Source organism: Elaeis guineensis, chromosome 5 (assembly GCF_000442705.2).
Source record: "Elaeis guineensis isolate ETL-2024a chromosome 5, EG11, whole genome shotgun sequence".
Classification (NCBI taxonomy): Eukaryota; Viridiplantae; Streptophyta; class Magnoliopsida; order Arecales; family Arecaceae; genus Elaeis; species Elaeis guineensis.
In genome coordinates this window covers 5,212,489-5,228,639 of record NC_025997.2, presented here as the reverse complement: position 1 = coordinate 5,228,639, position 16,151 = coordinate 5,212,489, and the positions used below count along the sequence as shown (strand labels likewise).

The 16,151-nt window shown below is 37.4% G+C and overlaps 2 protein-coding genes across 2 annotated transcripts; one reads left to right on the top strand and one right to left on the bottom strand.

Moving 5' to 3' along the window:
- Positions 1-3,652: 3,652 nt before the first annotated feature.
- LOC105044643 (protein disulfide isomerase-like 5-1) lies at positions 3,653-8,518 on the top strand. Its single transcript, XM_010922609.4, has 4 exons — positions 3,653-3,881; positions 7,010-7,068; positions 7,273-7,448; positions 8,178-8,518. The coding sequence occupies exons 1-4, from the start codon at positions 3,756-3,758 to the stop codon at positions 8,261-8,263; spliced, it is 447 nt and encodes a 148-aa protein (XP_010920911.1). The 5' UTR covers positions 3,653-3,755; the 3' UTR covers positions 8,264-8,518.
- A 1,874-nt stretch (positions 8,519-10,392) lies between these two features.
- On the bottom strand, positions 10,393-15,994 carry LOC105044645 (elongation factor 1-alpha). Its single transcript, XM_010922610.3, has 3 exons — positions 15,841-15,994; positions 12,137-12,603; positions 10,393-11,602 (listed from the first exon to the last, which is right to left on the bottom strand). The coding sequence occupies exons 2-3, from the start codon at positions 12,596-12,598 to the stop codon at positions 10,721-10,723; spliced, it is 1,344 nt and encodes a 447-aa protein (XP_010920912.1). The 5' UTR covers positions 12,599-12,603; positions 15,841-15,994; the 3' UTR covers positions 10,393-10,720.
- Positions 15,995-16,151: the final 157 nt, after the last annotated feature.

Genomic DNA, 16,151 nt, shown 5'->3' with positions numbered 1-16,151 from the left:
TTAGCCCCATTGGAACGTTGCCACGCAGTGAACATCAATGACGTTTCGGTGCGTATTTGGGGGACGGTGGGAGCAGTCGGAGGGGAGGAACCGACCGTCGTGATCGCGGTCATCGGAATTTGGGGTGCCGTTGGAGGGTGACGATAGCAACGGTAATTCTTGGGTCAGCGACCGGTGTAGTGCGGCAGTGGACCAGCAAGTAGTCCAGTGCACGCGAGAGTCCGACTAGTCTCGGGCCGGTAGGCGAACCGTCTCTTTTACGGGCAATGCGACATAAAAAATGAGCTGAGTTGATTTGATATGATTTGATTTGTTATGGAGGAACCATGAGTCAGATTGAGAACGATAGGTGGATTAGTTATGGTGGTTTGATGGACGGGTACGGAGCAAGACCAAGGTCTTCGTCCCGGACTGTTATTCGTTCGAGTGGTGGAAGCTTGGACCACCCATTCTACAGAGATGTGGTGGAGCTTTCATCCAGATGCATGATTAGTTGTTAAAAAAAAAAAAAATCGTTCCATAGTTTTGAGAATTACACTGAGGATATATTTAATGTGGGAGAGGCAGGCTGTGGAATGGAAATGAATCACCCCAGTTTCAACTATTTGGTTAAAGCACCATCAATTATATGGATAAGATGGAGCTTTCATCCACGTACATGATTGGTTGCAAAAAATTGACAATACATGGCTTTTAGAATTACACTGAGAGCATATTTAATTTGAGAAAACTAGATTATGGAATGAAAATAAGTAACTTTAATTTCAATTATTTAATTTTTTTTTATTTTAACTATTTAATTAGAGCACCATCCATTACTTAGATAAGACGGAGCTTTTATCCATATACATGATTAGTTGTAAATGATTGACTGCAGCATAGCTCAGAGAACCGTATCGAAGATATATTTAATTTAGAAGAATTAAATTGTGTAATGAAAATAAGTAACTTTCATTTCAACTATTTAGTTAGAGCACCACTCATTAATATATGAATGAGATAGGAGCTTTTATCCACACATACGAATGATTGTAAGGGATTGACCGTTGTATAGTTTTGAAAATTATATTATGGGCATACTAAATTAGAGAGTTATTATGGTTCTAATAATATGGAAGACATCAATAGTCTCATATTAATTGTGAATCAAGAGAAACTCGCACTTATAAGGAGGAAATCATTCTTTTCATGTGAGGCATCTTTTGAAGATAAAATCATAAGATCCATCGATCAAAACAGATAATACCTCAAATGTTGAATTGAATCCGGATTGAGATCCATCTTGACTGATTGTAAAATTTTTATACATCAAAATCTTTCTTGATCGAAAGATTTTGTTATGGTTGGAACAAAATTGAGCAACTTTTGTTTCAATTATTTAATTGAAGCACCACCCATTCATACATGAATGTGGCGGAGTTTTTATCCACATGCATGATTGGTTGCAAGGAACCTGTCGTTGTATAACTTTTGTTTCAACTTTTTAATTGGAGCACCATCTGTGCATACATGTGTGAGGTGGAGTTTTTATCCAACTCCAGCGCATGCATAATTGGTTGCAAGGAATCTATTATTATATAGTTTTAAGAAAAACAACAAAGATTTATTTAATTAGAAGGAGCTAAACTATAAAATAGAAATGAGTAAGCTTCTTCTCGTCTATTTAGTTAGAACCCATTTAGATTCATAAAAATTCAAATTTTATTTTTTAATATTTAAATTTTATTTTATTTTAATTTTATTAATCAAAGATATTAGAGGATAAAATCAATCGTATTATCATTTCAATCAATTTTTATTTCGATTTTAATTTTGATTCCGAGAATAAATCAAATACGGTCCGTATAAAAATTAAAAAAAAAAAGATAAATCAAATGATAGGACTGCCCGTGGGCGTCAGAGCCAGAACACGAAGATGTTTATTTAGCGGAAACTTCGTAGGCATCTTTCCTCAGTTCCTGCCTGTCTGGATGTTTGGTAAGAACATGGTGCCTCCGGGAGGGGAGGTGGTAGGTTTGACTTCGTGAATTAGGGTTTTAAAAGGAGTATTTTTTTCAAAAAAAAAAAGAGAAAAAAATAAACCGAGAGGAAAGGTTATGATGGTGGGAGTTGGTAGGTGCACATGCGGAGGCACTCTCAAGTCTACTACGAAATGGAAGACCACCGGAAGCCAATGATTACAAGCTGTTGCTAATGCGCATTTTTTGGTATCTGTCGCCTGATTTCTTTCCCCCCAAGCTCCACCTGGTATTTGCCAAGGCAAAATCTTAATTCGTTTCACAGAATAGGTTGCATTCGGAGGGAAGTAAGTATGATGCAAATGCGGCTTTTTACCCATTGACAACGATGCGTTAGTGGAGGCATCAGCAAGCATCAAAGGGTCAAGAGTTTGATACTCTGAAAGAAAATCTTAGAAAATGGGATCTAACCCTACCAAACGAGTCAACATTTAGAGCGGTGGCAGATGTTCAAAGTTCACATTTCAATAAAGTGAGAGATATTTTAGAGCCAAATGTAATTGTGAAGATTGGTGTGAGCATACGTTTAGTCACACTTATATTAAGTAGATCTTGTATATTTATGCGGTCTAAATAATGCAAATAATATTTTTTTGTTAGTCTTTTTACATGGGATTTGAATTGTTTCAAATGATACCAGAATGAATATGTTTTATAGTCCATATGGACATGGCACATTATAGTATAAATTTATTGAAGCTTATTATGGGCCATTCATAATGCTTATGATTAGATTTAAATAGATTTGAGTCTTTAGTTTAATAAGAATATCATGGTTTAGATAGGAGAATATGTGAAGATCTGTACAAATATGTGTTAAGTTTCGTATTGAAATTTTCAATTTTTTTTTTATGCTGCCAAAAATTTTGTACAAATTTTTTTAAACAATTATCTCAATATATCCTATTTATATATGGTGGCCTCCCAATTATGTGATTGCTTTGCATGTCTCGTGCACCATGTAATGGTTTTGTTTGGCTCATACGATGTTGTTTTGATGCATATCATCTAGTGATCATATTACCTATCTTGAGATGACTATATACAGAATGAAAGATTAAGAGGAAAAAAAAAAAAAAATTAATATGCAAAATAGGAACCTATAAAAATTTCTTGTCTCCCCTCGTAAAGCTTGTAACTTAAAAACTATATAAAATGCCACAACATGAAATGATGCGATCACATTTTGTTGTTAATTTTATCATTTTCTTTCTACCATATCTCACTGAGTTATTTTTGGGTCAAACCCACTGTCTCCTTTTAGCTTGAGACTCGCAGCCATGGTGCTTAGTCACGAGTAAAATTTTTATAATCGATCGATCGTAGAAGGATTATGATCGAATATATTTTAAAAATATTTATAAAAAATAAATAATTATACATATTTGTATGCATATTAAAATTTAAAATATTAAAAAAAATAAATAAATTTAGATAATGATGATTTGATTATAATTTTTTTCATAATTAATTCGATTATAAAAATTTTTTTCCTAAGCCACGCAACCCTCGGTCACAGTCAGGATCACAATAGAGGACACAAAATGGGCCGCAAATCCCAATTGCCGTCGACTAGCCCAATTATTGCGGACCGTGTGACTCCGGTCCAAATTTGCCTAGGGCAGACCGGACGCTGACATTGAATCGGCCCGGCATCGAGGAAAGCGAGGAGCCGAGTACCCTCACTGCCGAAGACGTTCTTGAAGAGCCCGCTGCGGGACACAGCGAAGGGCAACCATGGATCCGGTCCTCCGTCGCTGTCGTGCGTTCTTCTTCCTCCTCTTCTTCTTCTTCTTTCTGAACGCCTCCCTTCGAACAAACGCCGAGGTTCTCACGCTCACCGCAGAATCCTTCACGGACAAGGTAACCTCTCGATTAGGTTGGTCTTGATCTATTTCTATCCTTTTTTTTTCCTTCCGAAGTATCAAAGGGAAAATTGTAATTGAGTAGTTTGGGCTGTAGGGATTTCATCGATTCTTCTCCAAATCGAGACCGTCTTTACGTTTTGTGCCGTAAAAATGATTTTTACCCCTTTTGAAGCCTCAATTCAATATGACGCGTGATTCTTTTCCTTTTTCGATTTTTTTGTGAGTACATAGATAAGTTATTTATGCGAGAATTATGATGACAATTACTTCATAAAAAAGGCCGTTTTTTAAGATGCAACGTATTTCTGTGAGAAAAATTTATGAAATGGCTTTGATGAGCATCAAAGCGCCAAGCAAACCAGCATGTAATTATAGATTCTATTGGCAACCAGCAATGTTTAATTAAGGGAATTATTATTTTTATTTAGTTGTTGGAACTTGGCAGTGGCTTCATGAAATTCCATCTCGGAGATGATGCGAATGGCCTGTCCAAGACTAAAATTTTTCAAATCTTGCCTTTTTGTCAAAATCCAGGTCATGTTTTCCACGACTTGGCTTTATGCAAAATATACCTTGAGCTCCAAACCTAGCCTTGATTGTATGAGGCTACGGTCGCTTGATATATAGGAAATACTGAAGTGTGTAATACTTAAACTCACACCTTATGCATGGGTATGGACTCCTTTGAGCTGGTTTGTGATTTTTAGTAGCATATCACTTTCTGATTTGTTTCATGTTCGGGTTTTTTTTACCCCTTTTGTAGTTAACTGCAAAACAGCTTTTATTTATGTTAACCTTCTTCGTGACTGTATTTTCTTTGTCCTACAACAATTTGATGATTCTCCTCATTAAACATCAGCAAGTCATCTCGTTTCAGACGGTGTTGTAATTATTCAAACACTTCTTACATCCTATGATTTTGATTTTGTCTTGATGCATGGGACTTGTATCATAAGCTCCCAACCATGCTTCCGGGAGTAGGATGCAACCTTTGATGCATAAGGATTACATACTGTGCACTTTTTTAATTGTCTGACATTTCAGAGCTTATGCAGAGCAATATCAGTTTTTAATATTTCCTGCCTCTTTGTTTCATCTCTTGGGTTTTCCCTTTTTTTTTTTTTTTGGTTACTAATTTATAGTAGCTCTCAATATTGAGTTTAAGCCTTTCTTCATCCTAATTATGTGTTGCATTTAACTCTTTGCCATTAGATTTCTCTCCTTATCAAAGCTGTTCCATCAGATTGACTTAATTTTTTATCTTTTTATTGATTGTATTTCATTCCCATTAAATTAAAGAATCTTCGGTCTCCATGGCTAATATAGTCTGTATTAACCACAAACCTCATCTCATCGGTAAGGGTTGACCAAATGGATCGACTGGCTTTAAATCTAAAGTTGTCCCTTTGCTAGTCTATGCTAGGTTGCAGCAAAGTTGACTATGGACAGGATAGTGGCCTGCCATATTACTAAAACAACCTGTAAGAGGGTTGGAAGATCTATTCCATATTTGACTGATTGACTCGCCTTGCAATACCTTCGATCATGGATAGCTTCTTTGAATTCAACCTGCAATTTTTTTATTAAATGTTTTTATTTTCTCCTGGTATATACTAGATGTATTGATTGTTCTCTCTTCTCCAGCCCTTTTTTTTTTTTTTTTAACTTTATGGTGGAAGAAGGATCAAGCTAGAAATGGTTATTTTTGACTCTTATGGTGGAAGAAGGATCAAGCTAGAAATGGTTAATGGAAACTTAGGAGTGATGATGGCAGAAAGAATCCTTTGAGGTGTTTTGCATGTATGCAACATAGGCATGAAATTTTCTAGCAACAAGGGGATGTCAAATAAAGGTTGAGGTGATGAAAAAGAAGGGGAGAAAGGCCAGAAGGTCACAGTACATGTGCCTAAGAAGCTAGATCCATACTTTTTTTGGTTCTCAATGGGCCCAAATTTTGAAGATATTGGCAAACTGTTTACTGGTCCATTCTGGATGCATATGCCAATTTTTTGAACTTATGAGGATCTCCAGGATGAAGATCAGTGGGAAATGGTTGAAATTTCTTTTCTAATACTTTAGGTCTTTTGGAGATACATGTATTCTATATCTCACATTTTGCTTTTGCTAAATATATAAGAGCTCAACTAGGACTCTCTAACTTGAAGCAGCTGGCAACTTCTATTTATGAGGTAGGAAAGTTTATCCTGGCTGCTTCTTCTTTCTGTTTTCTTTTTTTCTTTTTTTTTCTGTGGCAAAAAGTAAAGTTGACCACTCCGGTCTTTCCTTTTCTGTTTTATCTCTTTTATTCTGACTTCTCTTTCTTATTATTTGTTTATAGTTCTTTTTCTCCCTTCTCACCGAGTATAGATTTACAACAGATCTGAATTTTTTCATACCTTGCATACTGATTCTCAAGCTTTGATCAGGACACTTTTCTACCCTAGAATTCATCCAGCCTAAGATCCTACACTGGAAAATTTTAGTTTGTGATTTTTTTTTTCATGTCTTATGTTTAGCCTATTCATAGTTCATCAACAAAATTGATTATGTTTACCGATGCCTACAGGTAGGAATAATTGTCTATCCTCTTTTTGCCATTTAACTTCAGTCCATCAATCTAGTAGTTAGTTTGAATTCTAAGAATCCACGTTGATCAGGTATATAATTATGTAATTATGTATATAATTTAATTTTATCTTGATTACATAGCCAGGTTGAGGCTGTTAAACAATCTTGACTTTTGAATTTATAATTACAAAAAGTGAAATTTTGCTATGTGCCAAATTATGTGTTAGAAATTGTATGCATATAACTTGGTTTGTTTGTTTCCATGAAAGGTTTATACCTATAATATTCTTTCAATTATGGAATTCCCAAAAAATTCTGATAATGGTTGATAACTGATCAAATAGGAGAGGAAATTATACTGCGTCTTTGTTGTAGCTTAATTAGGGTCTCATGATAACTTTTAGCATAAATGGGCCTGCACACTGAGTATTGCAGTTTTGCGTCTTTGTTTAGTAACCTCATATACTTGTTCTATAAACTTTTCAATATGTTCTTATCGATGAATGTATATGTTAATTACTATTTCTGATCTTATGTTTTTAATGTGTTATTTAGGTAAAGGAGAAAGACACTGTGTGGTTTGTGCAGTTCTGCGTTCCTTGGTGTAAACACTGGTAAATATCCCATGGATATCAATTTATCTCCATGACCTAGAGATGGTGTTAACTGTTTTCATTTTCTGATTATAATAAGGAAAAAAGAGATCCATGGTATACTTTTCACTTAGACCTAGCGATCTGCATGCATGTGTTATACAGCATAACTCTGAGTAGTATTTTGGTTATCTTGATCGCTGCTAATAGACTGTTCATTCTCAGTAAGAACTTGGGAACACTCTGGGAGGACCTAGGAAGGGCTGTTGAAGGTGAAGATGAAATAGAGATAGGACAAGTTGACTGCAGTTTAAGCAAACCATTATGCTCCAAGCTGGACATCCATTCATACCCGTCATTTAAGATATTTTATGATGGAGAAGAATTTGCAAAATACAAAGGTAACTTTTAGTCATATTTGTTGAGGCACATTAACATGTTTCTAAACAATTTCCTCTACAATGAACTAGTTGATGAAATTTGGTGGTTTTTTTCGTTACTTTTGTTGATTTGGATATACACATGTGTCTGTGTGTGCGCGCGCGTGGGCAGGCATGCCTGCCTGTCTATAGTAAAAAGCTACTCTAGCAGATCTGAACAGATCACCCCCTGACTATAGTTTGTCTGCCTGCCTGCTTGCCTATAGTAAAAAGCTACTCTAGCTTGAGATGCATATCTAGTATGTGGAAACACCTTGAAGAAATGACATAATGCATGTAGGAGGAAAAAAGCCTAAATTAACTCGAGGAAATCACAATTTGAACACTATGTTGCCCAGGATAAGTTTGATCATGAAATTATTCAGGATTTGTGAACCAAACGAATACTAAAGTGTTGGTAACTAAAAGGTAACCATACTTTTCAAGCAGACAGCAAAGTTCAGCATTTATTAGTCTGGTTAGGAAGTCCCTCTAAACTTTAATGTGAGATGCAGAATATTGGTGAAATAATGTACGTCATATTTAGCTTATGGCTATTTATGTCTGTTTCTGGTTGATAGCCGCTCTATATATTTGATATTCTGTTTCTTTTTTGTGTCTGGGTCATCCTTCTGTTACTTGACCGATGGTTGGATGGATCACCTCTGCTAACTACCAGACTTGGTGGAAATTGTTATACATGATATGCAGGCCCAAGAGATGTTGAGTCACTAAAAGCATTCGTCTTGAATGAGGCAGAGAAAGCAGCGGGCACGAAGCTTGATGCTGATACTTGAGAGTATATGCTGAAAATTTCTGATGCCCCCAGTCTGTTCTTACCAAGGGAGTGCAGGGAAACTGATTTTTCTTTGGTGATAACCGAGCTTGCATTTTCACAAACTTGTGTTTTTTTTTCTTTACCCAATCTAGATAATCTTATCGTATCAGTGATCAATTACAGGAAGGAGATATCTTCTTAACGTGACATTGTGTATTAGTATTTCAGGTTTGATAGGAAGCATTTGCAATCAATATGGCCAGTTATCAGAGTACTTTGCTATGCATTGCCCTCTATTATGATTAGGGTCTCCGATAGTTTAATTTAGTACATGTCTGCAAAAACTTGAATGGCTTCTTTTAACTGTATACGCACAAGAGCAAACAGAGTGGATGTTTACCAAAAAAAGAAAAAAAAGAAAAAAAAAAGAAAAAAAAAAAAAAAAAGGAGTGGATGCAAAAGTAAGGAGCCTGACCAAGTCTAGCTAACCCCATTTCAGTCGCATGATATTTGTCAAATCACGTTTATACGCGTCCTATTTTACTACAGTTAAGTATCATATTATTCACGCATGGGCGTCTTCAAATAGTGTGGTGGTCCATTATTTTCTTCCTGATCAAAATCAGAGAATCTGAGGAGTGTTTTTTTTTTTTTTTTTGGCCTTTCTTCCTGACGGTGTTCAAGGGTAGTAATTCAACAAGAAGCTTTTAACACAGAAAGCCACCTGGCGAAAACCTCAACCAGCTCTTTTGACACATAAAGCTAGCAAGCAAAAACCCTCGACCAACCAACTTTTAACCGAGCCCAGCAGAAGCTTAAAGCCTCCGCTTTATTCATCTGGAACGGTGGTCTATTTAGGAGATGCTTGGTTGGGGCAATTGAGATCTAAAATGAGAATTGGAATGGATGATTTTCATTTCAACCATTTGATTGGAGAGAGTTTTATTCTGATTTTTATTTGAGAGAGGAATAAGAATGGTCCAATTTTCCGTAATTGAATTTGGACCATCTCTAGAGGAGTTAAAATTTCATTCCACCAGAGTGAGATAAAATTAAAAAAAAAATATCTATCATCCATTCAATTTTTGTAGCATTTTTTTCCATCGAATAACGAGTCGTTGAAGCCTTGGACGACAATGTCCTTGGCAAAGATGACGACGTCAATAGAGATGAAAAGGAGCTCGTAGGCGAGGTGGGTCCATCTGATCATCTCGAAGTGCAGATCGTGGCTGTCAGAAATGGAGATGCCGGTAGTGGGGTTGATGAGGCAAGGGGTGCAAAAGTGGCAGAGGCAGCGGATGCATGTGAGGATAGGACAGCAAAAGACGCCACAAGCGGGAGAGATGGCGAGGATTCCGACGAAGCACCATTGTGAAAGAGATAGAAGAAATTTCGATGATCGCCAACGCGGAGGCAGCAGAATGAAGGGGGAAGATGAGGAGGATCTCCCAGTCTGGGAAGAGGATGGACTCCAACGAAAGGGAGGAGAGACGGCTGGAAAGAGGATGGACTCCAACAAAAGAGAAAGAGGTGGCTGGACAGATGGCGAAAGAGTTCAAAGACGATGAAGTTGTGATGATGGAAAAAATGGCTGAGGTGGCGATGAGGAAGAAGAAAAAATTTAACAATCTTTTATAAAATTTTTGAGATAAAAAATTAAATTTTATTTTTTTAAATAATTAATTTTAAAAAATTTTAATCAAAAATAAAAATAAAAATTTAAATTAATATTAATTTTTATTTTTTATATGAATTCAATAACAAAAACCATCCATTTTGATTTCACTTTTGACTACGAACCAAACACTTTAAAAAATTTAACTATTTCAACCCTAATTTCAATTCATTCCGATTTCACTCACAAATCAAATATCTTTTTATTTTGATATTTTATTTTGATGGATTGATACAAAGCTCGCCATACTTGAATAACAAGAACGGATAAACAATTAACAAACGACAAACGCAGCAAAACAAGATAACAAATATTAAGATAGAAAAAACAGAATCCCCGAAAGAGGGCCACAGTCTAATTTGTAACAATAAACCATCCGAGCACGTACGTTTTACCTCTTCATCTATGAGCACAGGTTACTCCAAGGACCCAGTAACATCAGTGGGACTACAAAAAAGCCATCAAGGAAAAACAAACGAAAGAGGAGCACTTCAGTTAAACCCTAAATGCTGTTCTCAAAATTTTCCAATCAGATGTCCAAAACTTTCGTCATCCAACAAAAAACAAAAAGGACTTCTGAATTTTAAGCTGTTTGTGGATTTAATCCAAACTCAAAACGGAAAAATAAACAAGGGAAAAGAACTTGCAAAAAGAACCACCGCCTCCAGCTGAGAATCCAGCCGCCTCCATCCAGAAAAATGGGCAGCAGAAAACCGAAAGACCGATGCCCCCTCTACCAACACTAAAAACAGGCTACAAAGCCATCTAATACTACCACTACCAGGCACTTGATGACATTGTTCACTTCTTCTTGGCAGCAGCCTTGGTGATCTTGGCACCAGTTGGGTCCTTCTTCTCAACACTCTTGATGACACCAACAGCCACCGTCTGGCGCATGTCCCTCACAGCGAAACGACCAAGTGGTGGGTACGCTGAGAAGGTCTCAACGACCATGGGCTTGGTGGGAATCATCTTAACAAAACCAGCATCACCATTCTTCAAAAATTTGGGTTCCTTCTCAAGTTCCTTACCAGACCGTCTGTCAATCTTGGTAAGGATCTCAGCAAACTTAACAGCAATGTGGGAGGTGTGACAGTCAAGCACAGGAGCATAGCCATTGCCAATCTGACCAGGATGATTCATGATAATGACCTGAGAAGTGAAGCTGGCTGCCTCCTTCGCAGGATCATCCTTCGAGTTAGAGGCCACAAAACCACGCTTGAGATCCTTGACAGCAACATTCTTGACATTGAAACCAACATTATCACCAGGAAGGGCCTCCTGCAGGGCCTCATGGTGCATCTCCACAGACTTGACTTCAGTTGTCAGACCGCTGGGACCGAAAGTAACCACCATGCCAGGTCTGAGAATGCCAGTTTCAACACGTCCGACTGGGACAGTACCAATGCCACCAATCTTGTACACGTCCTGAAGTGGCAGGCGGAGAGGCTTGTCTGAGGGCCTCTTGGGCTCCTGGATCATGTCGAGGGCCTCAAGAAGGGTGGGACCCTTGTACCAGTCCAGGTTGGTGGACCTCTCAATCATATTGTCACCCTCAAATCCAGAGATGGGAACAAAAGGAATCTTCTCTGGGTTGTAACCCACCTTCTTGAGGTAAGAAGAAACTTCCTTCACGATTTCATCATACCTAGCCTTTGAGTACTTTGGAGTTGTGGCGTCCATCTAGAACAATGCAGCATAACAAATATGATTAAAAAAAAAAAAAAAGGTAGACAGGCTATGCACTTAAATGAAGGAGAAAAGAAGAAAAGGAACATGATATTTATCACATTAGCAACCAAAAGAAAAAACTCGGGATTCATTGAACCTAAATGTTCCATTTTGAACATAAATTGTACGCACACCAAACAGATGCTCCTTGAACAAAATAGATCTCAGTTTTTTTTCATCTTAAAATAAGACAGCATTTAGGGAATACAAACATAAAATAAACAGATCGTGATTAAAAAATATCATGGTTCCATTGCAGAGCAAACAAAACGGCCAAATATGAAAACATGTAATCTACAACTAAAACACTTACAAGCTTGCGTAGCAGAGAAGGCTGAGAACTCTAGACAGAAAGCCATGAAAAAAAATATGACGACACCATATTGTGGAAGTCATTATTTTAAAACTCTTGACAATGAATGGTGATGTAGTATTAAATGACAGAGGGAACAGCAAGCAGCAGGAAGCAGGCAGAAATATTCATACCTTGTTGCAACAGCAGATCATCTGCTTCACACCAAGAGTAAAGGCAAGCAATGCATGTTCACGTGTCTGTCCATCCTTTGAGATACCTGCCTCAAAACCACCAGTTGTAGAGTCTATAATAAGGACTGCACAATCAGCTTGAGAGGTGCCCGTTATCATGTTCTTGATGAAGTCACGATGCCCAGGGGCATCAATGACGGTGCAGTAGTACTTTGTGGTCTCAAACTTCCAGAGAGCAATATCAATTGTGATACCACGCTCTCGCTCAGCCTTCAGCTTGTCAAGAACCCAAGCATACTTGAATGACCTCTTGTTCATTTCAGCTGCTTCCTTTTCGAATCTCTCAATCACACGCTTGTCAATGCCACCAAGCTTGTAGATAAGGTGTCCAGTAGTGGTTGACTTCCCAGAGTCGACATGGCCAATAACCACAATGTTAATGTGCACCTTTTCCTTACCCATGATTGCTGAAAGGGGGAAAAGAGGATGATCAAGAAAAATAACATGGAAACAAGAAAACCTGCATATCTAATGAGAGAGAAAAAAACTAAGAACACAAATGTCATAGAAGATTAAGTGGAAATACAAAGGTTGCATTCCAAATTTTAAACTCATACTTGCATTCAAAATTTTAAACTCATATACTTTATTTAAGTCAAGATAAAGGCCTTCAACAGAGGATAGCTTGTAAACAATAAAACTAATGCAATCTAACATGATACACCCACAGTCACATTGCATATATAGGTTCATCAGGTAGAAATCATCACAAAGCAGGGAAAAAAAAAATAGAAAATAGAGAAGAAAGAACTTGAAAAACATGTGAAAAAACCTATGAGCATCTCCAGAAAAATTTTTGTTGACAATAAGCATAAGACAATAAAACGGGAAAACATGGTAAATATGCCCATAAAAAACTTAGGAGGTCATTCCTACACTTTAGTAATAAAATGCCCTTAACTATATAAACCAACGGTTTGTCCAAAGCAAAGAAAAAAGAGTCAATGAGTTTACAATAAAATGCTTTTACCATAACCACAAAGAACATCATCTTAAAAAAAAAACCATCGTATCTTCCTTTACCAACTAGGAGAGTTCATCCACTGTTAAATCCAGACTATGTCACATACACAAATACAACACAATACATACAGCAATTGAGGAGGAAAAACAAACAAAATGCTCGGAAAGAGTCACAGAGCTATAGTGCTATCGAGCTCCAAAAAATCTAGAAGAAAAGACTAAAGTTAGATCATGCTGACATGTACGGGAGTTGGAGGTGCAGGGTTTAAGAAAAACCTCAGGACATGAAAACTCCCTGATATTGAAGTTTGACATATGCCTCCAGAACAAAGCCATCAAGACATTTAAAGTCTAAACCTCTTGCAGCCGAAAGGAGAGGCAAAAATATATCAAACTTCAAAACACCCTAATTCACAATATAAGTGACTATGAACTATAAGAAAATGTATAACAATTGGGAATCTAAACATGAAGAAATAACTCAGAATAGCCAGATCCAAAAAAATCCAAAAGAGAAAAAGACTAAAGTCAAATTATGTTGCAATGTATAAGAGAGTTTGAGGTCCAGAGCTAATATGAAAAAACTCAAGACATGAAAGCTCTCTGATATTTAAGTTTGATATATGCCTCCAGAACAAAGCCATCAAGACATTTAAAGCCAAAAACTCTTGCAGCCGAAAGGAGAGGCAAAAATAAATCAAACTTTAAAGAACCCCAATTGATAATACAAGCAACTATGAACTAGAAGAAAATGTATAACAACTGGAAACCTAACGTGAAGAAATAACTCAGAATAGGTAATAAAGCCAAAAAAACCTCCTTAGCATAAGGATTAACACGTGCTACCATATCAAAAAAAATAACGAGAATTTAGATTCAAAACCTCTTGCAATCAGAAGGATAGGCAAGAATTGACTAAGACTCCACTGATCTAATCAATCATACGAGTATACATAAACCAGACAAAAGGGCAAAACATGAAAATATTTTAAATGACCAAAAAATATCAGAACAATATTTCTGAGCATGTCCTTCAAGTTACGGGAACCACTCAGCACACAAATAACGTGGATTTTCCTTCTGTAAAAGGAATAATCAGCACTATAATATCACTAAGCAGTATAGTAATACCAATAGGTAATTGCAACATATTTGAACACGGCATAGTAATACCAAAAGGCAATTGCAACATATTTGAATACGGTATAGTAATACCAAAAGGCAATTGCAATATATTTAATAACCACAACCACAATAAAGCCAGCTAAGATCAAAATTTTCACAATACAACAATAAAGCGGTTAGGTATATTCTTGCACTACAGGAACAAAGGGATATAACTTCCAGAAAGACCTTAGATTGCGTTTTGGTGCATCGTCAGGCAATCTTGGAAGGTAATGTGAATTACCTTCAGGATAGATTGCCACTATTAAATTACCAGTAATGCTAATTACTATGTTTGGTACACAGATAATATAGTAATAAAATTACTGAAAATCTTAATTGACATGTTTGGTATGACAATTAGATTATTGATAATGTAAAATCAAATTTTCAAAATATCTCTAATAATTTTGCACTGATGCTCTCTTTTTTTCCTTGATAAGAAGTAACGGGAGTAACGTGGGTGTAGTGGTGGCACGGAGAAGTGGTGGGCCGAGGAGTGCTGGGAACCATGGGCACTAATGAGGTGGGGAGGGGGCGGGCACGTGTGGAGCCGTGGGAGTGGTGGGGACAGGCATGGAGGAGCCAAAGGAGGTGGTGGGGGATAAGGGCGGACGAGCCGCAAACAGGCAAAATGAGATGGAGCTATGGGCTGGGGGCGCACGCGAAGGGGAGTGGGAGCGAGGGGGGAGGGTTGGCAATAAGTTTTGTGTGATTTTTTTGAAGGATAATTTTGTCCAAAATTTTTATTACAATATTACTAAAGAAGTGATAATCTGAATAGCCACCTCTCCCCAAGACAATCTGGATTGCCAAGACAATTTGGATTACCACCCCAAAAGCATATGGTAATCCAGATTACCACATTAAATTGCCAGAACCTTAGTACTTTAATCTCCAACAAAGTGCTGAAAAGATTGCAGTACAAGTGTATACATGAATTTCCAATCTCTTCTTTTCAAAAGCACATACAAAGATGATAGAAATTGGACCAGAAAATAAATAAAGAAAGAAACTCACCGAGATATACAATAAAAAAAAAAACAGCGGCTTTCTAAGAAACGACCATCACTGTCCAACGAACTAAAATCGGAAAGCAAGATTCAGCTAGCTATCGGTTCAAAGTAAAAATTGTAAGACGAATAGTCTACTAGACACTCTAGAGCGAAGACGTTAAGCAAGGCACGGAACATCTAAACAACCGCCTCCAGCGATTTCGTTCAAAACACAATCATATCAACCGCATAAAAACTCAGATCAGAACATAAACTGCATCAGAGAGAAACAAACCCTGTTTCTTAAAAATCCTCCACCAAGCAATATTAGCTACGCAAATAAAATTAAAAACAGAGACGAATCTCAGGAACTTTAGATCTAACACACAAATCTAAGTACATCCATGTCATATAACAGCTACGTAATTTTTCAATAGAACTCGAGAATTCATGCAAGCTTTTACCGGAAGAAACAAAATTCGATCAAAAGGAACAGCTTTTCGAACAGACAATCGATCTCACCTCGGTCGTCCGCGGCAGAGCGATAGAACCCCACTCAAGAACGGAATTGGGGCCGCGAGAACCGAGAGAGAAGCGAAGAGAATTTGGGACGCGAACCACTGCGATCCTTATATGGAGGAGGACTGAAACTTTGGAGACTTGACACGCTAGGGTTTCTCTCCAGACCGTTGGATTCTTTGATCGGACGGTGCTCGGTATTGTACCATCGATTATAATCGGACAAACTAGAGGATGCCACGTCTTCCTCCAGGCTGCGTGAGATGAACGCGGCGATATCTGGTAGGATTTCAAGGCCCATCGGCACGCTTGCG

Excerpts from the sequence above, each read along its gene's own strand:
- LOC105044643 (XM_010922609.4), top strand. The coding sequence starts at position 3,756 with ATGGATCCGGTCCTCCGTCGCTGTCGTGCGTTCTTCTTCCTCCTCTTC. Across the intron at positions 3,882-7,009 it reads CAGAATCCTTCACGGACAAG|GTAAAGGAGAAAGACACTGT; the intron begins GTAACCTCTCGA and ends TGTGTTATTTAG. Across the intron at positions 7,449-8,177 it reads AGAATTTGCAAAATACAAAG|GCCCAAGAGATGTTGAGTCA; the intron begins GTAACTTTTAGT and ends CATGATATGCAG.
- LOC105044645 (XM_010922610.3), bottom strand. The coding sequence starts at position 12,598 with ATGGGTAAGGAAAAGGTGCACATTAACATTGTGGTTATTGGCCATGTC. Across the intron at positions 11,603-12,136 it reads TGATCTGCTGTTGCAACAAG|ATGGACGCCACAACTCCAAA; the intron begins GTATGAATATTT and ends GCATTGTTCTAG.